General features: G+C 32.1%; 2 protein-coding genes across 10 annotated transcripts in view; both read right to left on the bottom strand.

Annotated features, from left to right (window-relative positions):
* Window positions 1-1,223: 1,223 nt before the first annotated feature.
* Dctn6-p27 (dynactin subunit 6) lies at window positions 1,224-3,009 on the bottom strand. The gene is made up of 5 exons (XM_071704280.1): window positions 2,658-3,009; window positions 2,122-2,292; window positions 1,920-2,047; window positions 1,580-1,722; window positions 1,224-1,499 (listed from the first exon to the last, which is right to left on the bottom strand). The coding sequence occupies exons 1-5, from the start codon at window positions 2,705-2,707 to the stop codon at window positions 1,401-1,403; spliced, it is 591 nt and encodes a 196-aa protein (XP_071560381.1). The 5' UTR covers window positions 2,708-3,009; the 3' UTR covers window positions 1,224-1,400.
* Window positions 3,010-3,753: 744 nt separating this feature from the next.
* Hr3 (Hormone receptor 3) overlaps window positions 3,754-13,846 on the bottom strand; it is an 86,643-nt gene continuing 76,550 nt past the window's right edge. For 7 of the 9 annotated variants that reach the window (XM_071704270.1, XM_071704273.1, XM_071704278.1 and 4 more), the window contains 2 exons: window positions 13,350-13,694; window positions 3,754-8,978 (listed from right to left, as the gene is read on the bottom strand). In XM_071704270.1, coding sequence (XP_071560371.1) covers window positions 13,435-13,694 — 260 coding nt within the window. In that variant the 3' untranslated portion in view covers window positions 3,754-8,978; window positions 13,350-13,434. Of the gene's footprint in view, window positions 13,695-13,846 lie in introns of all 9 variants that reach the window. The other 2 variants (XM_071704272.1, XM_071704271.1) reach the window with 2 other exon arrangements.

Genomic DNA, 13,846 nt, shown 5'->3' with positions numbered 1-13,846 from the left:
AGAGATATGACAATGTATGGTATCGAAGCATTGCAAGCAAAGATATAAATTGTCGTTGCAATCTTCGTAAAATATTAATAAATTGTCCGTTTTTTTTTCTATTATCTCCCTAGCTGCCACATTTTTCAACATTATTTTTATAAAAATGTTTGCAAAATTTTTTAACTTTGCGTTTTATGCACTTTATCTTCTTTCTCTTTTAGTTGGAATTATCGTGTTTTTAAAATTATAGGATTTTGATACTGACAAAAAGTCAAATGTATTGCAAATGTTTTCTAAACTCAGTAATTGTAATAGATTCATAAGATAGGTACTTTATGAAATATATCGCATTGTTTACGATGGCCAAATGTGAATAAACTAGTAATAAAGATTTTGCTCTGGCGCATACGAAAAAGATAAGCAAACTTTTTCCGACGAATATATTAACCCTTAGCTGGCACTGTGAGGTATTAAACGTCAACCTAGTTCAGCTCTAATTTAAGCCCCCCTATAGTACGAAAATGGTACTAAAAAAATGGAAGAGTTAAAATATAAGAATTATAAATTTTTGAGTGAAAATAATCATTTTTTTCGTTTTCTTTTATGTTCTCCAATTTTTTTCATACTAATATTACATGTTATTAAAATTTTGTTAAAACAACATTCAAAGACTATCTTGGAATATTTTTCAGTAAAAAAAATCAATAGCTTCCTCGCAGCAAGCATTTTAGTGGTGGGGTCTGAAACGGTCCCAGTGTGCCAGCTATGTGATTCTGATGAAGTGTGCCAGCTAAGGGTTAAAAATTAGATTATTCTGCTTTTACACACTTTCCTTCAATTATTTATTGCATTATTATTCACAAAAATACGTGAATGTGGATGTATATAATATGCGAATAAATTTGCAAAGCATTGAGCTCGAGTTCGTGGATTCGCTAAGCCCAATTGACTGTATGAATCAGTTATCCCTGCGGTAAGAATGTAAAAAAAATTTATGGCATTAATTATATATTAGTGCTATCTTTAATGAAAAACTCGAAGTGTGGTATTTTCGGTTTATTGATCTTCTATTTATCCTTTATTTCCGTTTTGATTTTAAAAATAAATCAACAACTTTTAAAAATAATTAATCATATAATATGCATCTGCATTGCATGCATATACAATTAATTAATATAATATTACAATAATTTATAATAATAACTTTCTTTAAAATTCATTAAAATGTTTATACATCATGCTTACAATATAATACAAAAAAATTTTATTATATGTAATAGAAATAAATATACATATTTGTTTGCTGAATAATTGCAAGCATAAGGTTTTTTCAATAAATACAATTCGTATAATTAGTGTAAAAATTAAACATATTATCTTATTTTTATAATTATAAAGATTGCAGGTATATATATTATTCACACAGGTCCTCCAGGTTTTGACTTTACATTCGATTTGCGAAAGTGGTGATAATTCGGGAGTACTTTCAGCAGAAAGTCCAACTGTCCAATTTGAGGCTGAAATACAATAAAGTAGGAAAACCATATTTGGGCTCATGAAACAAAAGAATAAAAATAGTGTGATATATAACAATTACATATGGCTTGTCGTTCATTTCTCTACGTTGACACTGGCTGCCGTACACTATTGTATTTTCTGGTACTACTTCTTGCTCCGTCAAAGAGCATGCAGCTCCAATAACGCATCCATTGGTTAGTTCAATTTCTCGACTAACTTGTGCTTTTGGAAAAATAATATTTATATATAATAAGTTAATTATAAACGGACTTATAATTAATTAATAGTATGACATTGTATAATTCTTAAAGATCCTTATCTTCTAGTCTGACATAAAATAAGTCCTACTCGTACGATTTAATAATACAATCACAATATTTGTTTGCATACATTGCTAAAAGCAACTGCTACATATGTACCTTTTGCTTCTAAGATGTTGTTATCGCCAACTTTATATGATTCACAAACACAGTCAGTCTCAAATACATTATAGTTCCCTATTATTTGCACTGGTACTGTTGCAGGTTCCGGAGCATCGGATGGCAACCTATAGTAGCGTTAAATTAATAAATTAGTATGCCACTGCATATATTGCAAAAGATCCAAGTATATTGAACTTGCCTGTTGGCTATAGTTGCCATTTCCTCGATAATATTGCCTTCTCCTATAATGATCGGACCAGCCTCCGCTAGAATACATGCTCTAGGGTGGATTATAGTTTTCGCACCGATGGAAATGTCCCCTTTTAGAATGCTCTCTTCGCACACTACTGCACCAGGTGCGATTTTTAAGCTATGCAAATAGCGTTGTAAATGTATCATACAATTTACTCAGAAAGATATCACTGGTATCTAATAACTAGCGTTCTTTATTCTCTCTCTCATTAATTATCATGACTTAAGACTTAAGGCATTCATGTGGTGCTTATGTTAAAAGATGTTGAATTTCATCTTATTGAATATAACTATATTATGTGCGTGTTTATACATTATATTGTTGTTGTGAATATGTGCAATCAGGGGTTAGGGACTGACCTAACCTCAAAATATCAGAAATTTGGTATTATAATGATAAAGCAATCTTTATTAGATACTAAAATTATGCAGAAAAGACACTGGCGTGTCTCTTGCTTTTATATAATCATTATTTAAACTTACTTGACGCGGCGATAAGCCGAAGAATTGCTAGAATTCATTTTCCCGTCCATTTAATCGATGACAGTTCCTTATTACAGATGACTACAGATGCAAGGGTACAGTGTATACGCCAAATGTATACGCCAAGTCGACTTATCGAAGAGTTCGCCATTTTCTCTCGATAGTATCGTGCAAGAAAATTTAAATTCCTCAAATACTCTGCTGAAAGAGATGTACTATTTAAAGAATTCTTGAATAAAATTGTTTATGCAAACAAAATCAAATACTGAATTAATAAAAATAAGATATACAAAAATAATGTTAAAATATTAATTAATATTTTTGTGTTTCGCTTAAAAAATAAAAATTTGACAATACAAGTTAATTAAATTTATGTGGAATTATTTAAAAACATATCATTGTTCTTAAATTATGTTCTTAAATTAAAAAATAATTGCTATTCTTAAATTATTATCGGAATAAAATTATAAAATTTTAGATAAATGTTTACATTGATATTAATTATTAAGATAAAGTAAAAATTATTTCTTATATACTTTTTTAAATATGTTAAACAAAAAATTTTAAGCATTTTTAGTTTTCCTCTAAATTATATATATAATTAAAGGTAATAAATAAATTTTCAAAAATCGTCATAAATCCTGCACATTTTCTATAAATGTTAAACACAAGAAAAGCAGTTATTGAATTTTATGATAAAAGTAATGTCTAAAGTCTGTCTATTTATTAGTACAATATAAAAAAATAAAGGAAATACTTAAACAATATTATTATGCTATTATAAATAATTTTTCATTATAAATAAATTTCAAATATTTATGAGATTAAGTATATGACTTTAATACGTTAATCATTTTTTTGTTAAAATCTTGATTTATATTTATTAAGATGTACATGTGAGTAAAATAATTTAATGTTATAATATAATAAAAATTAAAGGATCCCTACAATGAGAACTCTCTATAATGTGCAAATATTTTCTGTATTCATTTAAGCTATTTCAGGGATTACGAGAGAAAAGGGAAAATCTCGCGATTGTGATTGCGCAACAAAAGGGATAATGTATTCACACATGAGAAACACATGAATACCTTCGTTTAGATATTTAACATAACTCTATATATTATCCGTCAACTTTTATATATATATTTATTATATATATTTTTTATATATTATATATTATAAAATTTAACTCCAAATTGCGATAATAACGTCTAATTGCAACGTGCGTGCGGGTGTATGTGTTGCGCCTTATTGTACGCGTATGCGTGTGTACATTGTATGGGTGTAACGTATTTGTGTACATATGTATGTATGTATGTATGCGTGTGTATGTGTAGGTGTGTTCTGTGGGTATATATGCGTGTATGCGTGTTGCTCTCGAGTAAAGGGGATAGAGATGTGAGCGAAGAAGGGTCGTAGATGGTAATGCATCTTGCACTCGCGCGTAACGTGACTGTGTATCGTGTTCGATCTACAATTAAACGAATCCTACGCACTTACTCGTTAATCGGCAGAATAATATGCATTCTCTTAATTTCTCGCTATAAGTATATGCAACCGTCCGAAAGCGTGTCAGTCGGCGCACCGTGACAGATTCGCCGTCGCTCTCGTCGATCCTCTCTCGATTGCGAATCTACGATTCTCTCGGATGCATATTAAGATACTTTTGCACGCTGTTGCGTAAACGAGCACGTTCTAATCTCGTGATGAATGATAAAAGAATAATTAGCCTTTTCTACTAATTTTGTCAATGGCAATGAGATTGATTCATTAAAAACATTTATGATTAAATTTTGTGCTGTTTGATATACAAAATCGTATAAGTCAAACTATTCTGTTTTTTTTTTTTTTTTTTTTTTTTTTTTTTAGAAGAAACAAAATAAGATTTTAATGTAAACATGATATAAATATGTCGCAATTAAGAAAATAAGCTCAATATTTAAAAAAGCAATTTATGTCCTTGCTTTCAGAAAGAAATATTATCGTTAATTTATTAAACATCTAAAAAAGATATAAAGTAACTAAAGCTGCCCCCCTTTGTGATGCCTAGATGGCTTTATTTTCAATAAAAAATTTAGAAAAATAGACTTACTATTCTTTTGTACTATTTTCAATCAATGTTATTAATGTAATTATATTTAGCAATTATGCAAAAAATGCAAATATACGTTTATTTGACTGTAAACAGAAATATGTTAGAATGAAATTGACCTAGCATATGCATCCGAAAGTTATTTCTCACTTATCTACTTGTGATCTTATCATATAATTAGGGTTGCGCAATTCTGATTTCATCTTATTCTAAAACTATTTTAAAATAACGTTTTGTTCTTTGTAACAAATAAATATTTTCGAAGAGAATAAAAAATCAATTATGCTCACTCGTATCAATTAAAAGTTATATAATAAATCATCATCAAATCTTAAGTAACATAAATATCAGTATTTCAGTCAGTAGAAAGCTAAAGCAAGCTTGTTGGTTCATTCTTCGCTGCCTTGGCAATGACTAAGAATTTTTTTAGATAATCCAATTAAAAAATGCAAGAAGCAAATATATAACAAACATTCAACGATTAAAATATTCAAAAGGCTCGAGAATCTAAGAATTAAACTGGTTTGCGATAGACTCAAAAATGAAAAGAGCGGACACTAAAAATTCTGAAATTTTAAAAACGTGAGATACGTTTCGAGTATCAAGAAGTTAGATCTTATTTTTAAAATTAGTACTCTCCAATCTTTTACGAAGTTTAACAAATGCAGTATTGACATTCTATTGAGTTAATATATCATATTGATGAGCCATTCTAATGTCATATTATCATATTAAATACTTGTATGTAAAATTTGTTTTGCCATTAACGAATAAACAATAATCCATTTGACGATTATAAAGTCATTGCAAAAATTGTAAGTTGTCATTTAAATTGATTGAATGGTTGTCCCAACGCGAGGAATTAATACTCTTGTTATCCAATATCAAAAAGATAAAAATACATAAATACGCAATAAAAATTGAACTATATATATGTATATACATGTAAGGCTAACAACAATACATTCTTAACACTTTCGCGACCACTAATGTTCAACTGTAGATTAATACAACTTTAATATCGATACATTTAACTCATTAAAAGTCGCAATTATATTTATATTATGCTCTTTTACGTAAGATCATGTTATTATATTATTAAATGTAAATATAAAGATTAAATTCGCATAAAAAATGTTTATGATTTCTAGCAAAAGTCTTGTGATGCTTTTTTTAAAGCATTATTTCATTATCATTAATACCTTTATTATAAGCTTTTGATAAGGATATAATAATGAGTTAAATATATAATATTTCTGTTGGAGACCCTAAACAGTATAAATTATTTTACTTACGTAATGATATATAATTAAAGGGGCCGACATACAGTACAAAAAGGGATGTTGCATAAATGGTGATAATGTATAATCATATGTAATGAAAATAAATGTGTCCGAAATCTACGTGTGTGGAAATTAGATTTTATTCATTTATATTAAACTTTATAAATACAAACAAATAATAATAATAGAGCGTTATAAAATTTCTATAACGTCTGGTAATTAAAAACGGTCTGTCAGACCCCGCTTATACCGTTTAGGGTTTACATAAGTAGCTGCAATATTTATACTTCATCTTAAAGAAATTCATTATAGAATGAGACAAACGGTATTCGCACGTCATCGCTATAAGTAACCTTTAATTAAAATATGCTGTAATTACATACATCACACATTATTATCCATCCATACGTCTTCTTAAAGAATTTAATATTGCGTTACGCACAACGAGAGAGTTAAAGATATTTATAATAAAAGTACAATGTGACGCGTACAAATACTTTTATTATTTCAGCCTGCTCCTTAACGACGTAATGTTATTTATAGCAATAAAGCGATGGCGTACGAATACCCCTCTTTTTATTCCAGCCTGCCACTTAGCAACATAATTTTATACTTAGTAACAACGCGAAAGCGTACGAATACTTTTTTTTAATCGGCCCGGTACCGAACGACGACGGCGTAATTTTCATCTAAAAATATGCGGGCGGTCGCGAAAGTGTCGACGAGCAAACAGCGAGCCGTTACTTAAATCCATCTCGATCTTCATCATCTTCGATCAACGATCGACGACAGCGAGGAAAGCCGGTGACGGTGCGTATATATATATATATATGTATATATATGTAAACGCCTCGTGAGGGTGTCTCAGCGCGCGACAACGGGCTATTGTGTCATTTTTTTCTCTTTTTTCTTTCTTTATCCATAAGAAGTACGGGTTTACGTATAAAGAGACGCGTCATACAAGTGCCGTATAGTACCAAAAACGTTTTTTAATGCGCCCACATAATGCGGTCGGTTAGCTCTATCTACGCCTGCATCCGTGAAAGTCGCATCCGCGCATATCGATTCGTATAACGTTTTCTCTCTCTCTCTCTCTCTCTCTCTCTCTCTCTCTCTCTCTCTCTCTCTCTCTCTCTCTCTCGCTCTCTCACTTTCATTCTCTCTTTCTTTCTCTCTTTCACTCCCTTTCCTTTTTTTCTCTGTCTGTCTGTCTCTGCGTGTATATGTTGTATATAAGAATGTATGTGTGTACGTATATGCATGTATGTATGTATATGGATTCGTGAGCGTGTTACGTGTCACCGTGAGATCCGGCCGGGTTGGTCCGGGGACGAGATCACTCTTTATAATCGCTCATTATTCTCATCAATCGCGAGGACCGTCGAATCTCGGTAGTTCCGCCGAAATATACTCTCATATATATATATAGTGTTTATATATAATTATTTATTTATTTATATATTTATATATATATTTATTTATTTATATATGTATTTATGCTATAAAGTAGCTCAGAACTATATTCGAATCACTACTCGAACTCGCGGCGGCGACAGAACGCGTAACCGCAGCCGATGTTTTTGAGTTTTTAACTAATTGCACGTAAAAGGGTACGTTTATTCGCCGAATATTCTAAGTTGAAAGAAATTTTGCCTATCGAATGGGTAATGTGACGCGTGTTGATGTGACAACGTGATTAAAAGGGTAACTTTGTCGTATCTTTAAATAGAAGATGCTGTACTTGCTGCGTATGTCCTTACTCAATCAACATTTGTGTTCGAACATTTAGCGAATAAAGCGGTCCTTTACAGACTGCACGAGCAGAGAAAAGAGGCTCCAATTGTTTCACAATTCGTACATGTCGATCGTACAATAATGACAATCAATAAATCATACTTTTATAAGTTCTACAAATTATGTTATTTTCTTGTTTCGATTTTCAGCCCCTAATTGGCTTTAAACTTTTTATATCCTTCTCTTTTTATCTGTCCCTAAGTTTCTCTCTTTCCTACTTTTAACAGTCTTCATCGAACTTCTTAATTCCCTAAGCGTTTGTCTATCCCGTATCATCATCACATATTTTTATCACTAATAATTACATCATTAACAATCGGTACACAGGTGCGGTAATTAACAGGGGCAAGATAAAAATAGAAATGGGAAAGAGATGATCGAGTGAAAGCTTGCGGAGAAAAACTGTAATGGGAACAGAGACGTCCACGTCGCGTCGTCATTATATCGCGCTTAATTACACCTAAACTCCGGCGCGGTTTCACGGTTCCTCGTCCTCTGCAATAAGCTCTACCCTTCGTCGATGCTATTCGGGTTCGCCCGCCTGTCGTACGCACTCTCGTGTTCGACGGTGCGATAATATCGGTCTGTCTATGTCTCGCACGTGCGGCCCAACCGAGATTCACTTTTCGCGGAAACATCGGTCCTCGATTATTCGCGGATCCATCCTCGGACCGTCCCGGCGGGGACTCGGTTAATCACCGTTCTCCTCTCCCCCTCTCCACCCTCCACTATTTCTTTTTTTAGTTAATACAATATATACTTTATGTATGTATCGTAACAACCGATATCTCTCTCCGATCAGCACTCACACTCGTCGTTTCTCGCTCACACACACGCACTTGCCTCACGCTCTCACTCGCTCCCTTCGCACGCGTTCGCGATTTTTTTTTCTCTCGGTCTATATAATATAATCTTATAACGATACGCGTATGTGTGTACACCTCTGCTTCCCCGAGACGTATCGTTTGCGCGTGTATACACATACGCATCCACACTATATATATATGTATATATTTATACTTTATATTTATATATATATTTCTTCTGTATATATACTTTATGTTGCTTTTTTTATGTATACTTTATATATAACAATGTTTTTTTTTATGTTTATTTAAGGCCCAATACGTTCATTACGAAGGAAATAATCTGCAACAGAAAGGAGACGAATATACGGTTAAATAACGCTTGTACCTGGTTTGCTCCCTGTCGTAAGCACCGTATGAATATAGAACTATTCAGTCGATTGTATATAATGTACCTGACGTCGTCATCATCGTCATCGTCATTGTCGTCGTCGCCGTCGTGAAGAATGCGTGTGAGATGATCGCGGTTCACCGAACGCCAGTAGATGATCTACGCGTGATCGGACAAAGTGCTAACTTAAGTCAGCTTTGTAATTTAAGCTTTCTATCACATTTTCTTTGAAGCAGAAAAATAGAAAAAAAAACAACGAATAGTAAATACCAAGTAATGTATGCTTATTTAACTTGTATATATATATATATATATTCAATTTTTAAATGTTGGATATTATTGTATGTAATAAGAATTGAAAAATGTGCGATAAGTATAAAATAAATCGCTGATTTCATGACCATAATCGAAAACAAGTGAAACAAAATTAAAATTGAGTTTGTGGTAGATACTATTCATTTCACTAACTACTTATTTATCGTATATTAACAAACTATACTTATTATTTATTATGTACTTCCTTCGGTTGTGAAAGACACAATAATATCGTATTTAAAATTTAATGTTTATTACATATAAACGCGTTCACTTGACAACGATAAAGAGATCCGCATATATTTGTTTTACTTTTTTAATTATCTAAAATCTACCTTGAAAGAAATACATACGCCCTAAATTTGTTACGTCATATCTCGAAAAGACAATCTCTCGTAAAATATATTTTCTAGTTTACCTCATTCTATTTAAAACGAGAAATTCTCCAGCTTGAAAATTAGATTACAAAGTTCTTCCGTTCGTAATAAATTTTCAAAATATCTGTCAACGATTAGCGAGGCCATGTACCAGCGTTCCAGTCTCGATGTGTTTTTTCTTCTTCGCGTGATTCTATCGTATAACTTTTCCTACTTTCCTAGATTTACCTTAAGTGTGCTTAGCTTGACGTTTCCTAGGAAGAATCATCCGACTGAGGATAGGCAACCAATTATGGTTGCCTTTCAAGAGAGGCATCATTCGATATACTTTTATCTAACAATAAGACAGTCCATCGTGACATACATTTGAAAGCCTACCGGACATTTTAATTTGATTTCAACGCTTATTTGCATGATAATATCATTTTCTACTATATGACATAGCGAATAATGTAATTTAACATAATTTTATTATACAAGCGAAAAATACAAAACGTCCCAAAAAGATATCACAATCGCAAGGTTTATTGGAAAAATCATAAATACAAATGTTTTCTTTAATTAAATTTAATGTTGTCTTTAATTAAATTTCCCTTATGATAAAGTATGTACTGTAAATTAAATACAAAATAAGCTATTTTTATCCATCTCATAAGTTCATAAAAGTTAATTTTAATAAGAAGAAAGAAATAAATTTAATACTAATTATAAATTAAGTACCATAATTAAGTTTCGCAGATAAATCGCAGGAAACTTAAATAAAAAGATCAAAGAATTTTTGTCATATCGATATATACCTCTTTGGAACATCCTGCAGCTTGAAATCCAATCATTGGTAACAAAATGTCCACTCTCGTTGACATTAAAAAACAAACTTATCCTGCGTACCTCTTATAGTTACGCATCCTTATCGAATTATCCACTACGATTTTCCGATTCAACCGTGTTAATTGTAATACTTTGTAATTACGAACGAGAAATATCTTAAAATATATATAAACGCATACAAAGTTTAACATAGCGTAATTAAAATTGAGGCAAAGTCTAACGTTTAACAAATAAGTTAGTATGTATTACGGTCAATAAAACGCTATCCGGTAGGCTGATCGGTTGGAATTCAAGCCACCTGGTTTGGAGTAACCGCGGATGAAAGGGATTGTGGAGAATGAATCAGATTTTTTCAGATTAAAAGTTTGTATTTCCGTGAAAGTATAATAAATGGAATAACATTTCCTTAGCGTTCAGAAAAGATGGAGAAGATTGATACAGAGTTAGTAAAATTAAGGTTTTTATAAACAATCTTTAAATTCTGATTCAGTTTCAATCATATTCATCCGTCGTTAATATACTTTGATTTCTCGTTCAGGACGTCCAGGCAATATTGTTTAGGATCTAACATTTGTAGAAGAGATTTGATTTAAAGAAAATTGCTGTACTATATATTATAAACACTATATGAATTGCAAAAGAGTCAACTAGCTGATAAGTCATATTTTTATCACTTTTTGAAGGATCGAAGAGTCGAGGACGTTTCAGAAGGAGAAACAGGGTCGATCTGATTTCGTATCAGATTGTTGGTAACCGTATAAGCATATTTACAAATTATTTTCTAATTCATCAGTTTGAACCCTTTTAACGGCAGTATTGAGCTTATCTCGTTTACGGTTTTCAACTCAGTATGCTATAAGCAGTAATCAAATTATTCGAATTATCGTTAAACTAATAGATAATAAGTGATAATCACTTGTATTGTATAAAATAATGTTTATGAATTTTGTGATCAAGTTGTACACTTTCTTCATAAAATACAAGTAATGATAGATTTAACCAAGGATCTTTAATATTTCCTTTCAAATATAATAAAATATAAAATAGATATAATTTACCGATTAAAGGGTTAAAACTTGCATATTACGTATTGTTTATTATGTCATATGCATCCCACGAGTTAAAATATTGTAAAAAAATTCGTACACGCGGACAATCGGGAGTTCGTTCACCTTTGTTATTTTCTTAAGGATTCATTCTTTTTCTCTTCCTTGTAATTTGAACAATAAGAAAGATATTATATACAATATAGCGCGATGTAAGACTCCCGAATGTTCAATATACTGGTACTCGGACAAGCGATTTTGTAAAAAGCGATGTCAGGCAACTATTTATGTTTGCAATGAAAATTATACTGATAGCTCGAAATTTTACCCTTTTGTTTGCGTGCATATGACAATGCATTATAAGAATAAATATTTTATGTATTACCTATTAATTTAATTAAAAAAATTAGAAATGCTAACTTTTATTTAAAAAGCATCTAGATACTTTCATACCTTTCTTATACGTCTCGTATGTAATATTGACTTTTAATAAAATAATTCCGATTTAAAAACCATATTGTTGTCATATAAAATGATATATTTTTATTTATTTTACATCCCTATTAAGATTAAAAAATCCTGCAACAAGTTTATATAATAATTAAATAAATAAAATATAAAATAAATATAGAAAATTGTGACATTTCCCATCGTCGCGCATTTTTTCACGTTGAAATTATACGTAATCTTCTTCTCGTTACATCAATGTAATGGCTTTTATTTGTTTCTTATTCGTATCAGTGATTATATTATTAAGAATTTCTCAAATACAAGCCCGCTTGTATTTTAATCGTTAATACGATTTTATTCAAACTTATTTTTAAATAAAATCAAAGTCTGATAAAAGACGTATATATATATAAAGTTATTTGTTTAGAAGTAACAAAATCATGCGATATCACTGGTCATTAAAAAATGACCAAATATTTAAAATATAAATCTATAAAAAGATATATATTTCAATCTTTATTTGGATTTTAGAACACGTCGCTTTATAAATCGTTATTATTTATAAATCCTTTATTATAGTGATTTATAAATATCAACATTAATTTTACATTTCTAATCATTAACTTTAAAATCATTAAAATTTTTATTTTGTGCACTAAATTTATCACTTTTGTGCATTTTTTCAAATAAAACAACGTCAAACAATTCTAAATTATTTTAAACAGCTTTCTATTTAACCATAGAAAGTATAGTTTTCATTTACTTCATATATTTGATATTTAAACGTGATTTATTCACCTAATATCATCTAATGTAAGAATCGTAATCATGAGCTGAAATCTGTAGAGCCACATTTAGCGCTAAATGTAACATGTGACTACTACTCCATCCTAAATCGCAGAATCCAGATAAACATTCTGACATCGTTCTTCGCTTTTCCGAGTACCTGTTCTTAATGAATCGTCTTAAAAGTAGTCGTCTTAAAAGCACGAATCTCCGATCCGAAGACTCATGAAGCTAACATAATGTAAACGACTGCCATGATTTCGCGTTGCCTCTGTCCCGTTGTTCCCGACACACAGGCAACAACCTCTTTTCACTCGTTTCGCGACGAGACGGATTTCGTCGACACGATCGATCGGATCTGTGATTGACGACACTCGTGTTACCTCGTCTCTCGTCATCGAGATCGTTTTTCTCATCCGAGCCGGCTCGCGGATTCTTCCTAGGAAGCGTCGCCACTTCCGGTCCCCCGGTTCCACGAGATCTCGTCGGGTATCTCTCTCTTCCGGGACGGTCGGACTCACCTTGACCGAGCAAGGTCCGGGGACGCTACTCGCGCTCCTGTCCGCTCGGCAGCGCCGGGACGACGTTCCGCGCCGCGTCGTTCGTTCAGCTATCGACACTGAAGAGTTCCTTGTGGAGGGCCGGGAACTCGAGGTGCGGCTGCGACCGTTTGAACTTCGCCAGCGCGTCCATGTGTAGCAGCGAGATCTCCCGTAGCTGCGGTATCTTGGCGAGAATCGCGTCGCACACGGTCACATCGCCCTTGATCGGCGTAACGTGATTCCGATCCAGTTCCGACCTCAACGCCCTGATCACCGCCTGCGACAGCCTATTGATGTCTCCCAGGCACTTCAGTCCCGGTCGATCTGCGCAAGATACCGTAAGTCAGTCAACTACGGCATTGCTTATACAGCAAAGGCAAAAAAATACGAGATTTCTTTTTATTCTGTTAATTTCTTATAATTCAGCTCGATTAACTTTACAGACCTTCCATCGGAAATATTGTTGCCAGAAGTCA

Source organism: Temnothorax nylanderi, unplaced genomic scaffold, assembly GCF_030848795.1.
Source record: "Temnothorax nylanderi isolate EJ_2023f unplaced genomic scaffold, tnyl_v1.0 TNYL_tig0040_pilon, whole genome shotgun sequence".
Classification (NCBI taxonomy): Eukaryota; Metazoa; Arthropoda; class Insecta; order Hymenoptera; family Formicidae; genus Temnothorax; species Temnothorax nylanderi.
Note: the sequence above shows the minus strand (reverse complement) of the source record. Positions and strands in the feature narration are given on the sequence as shown.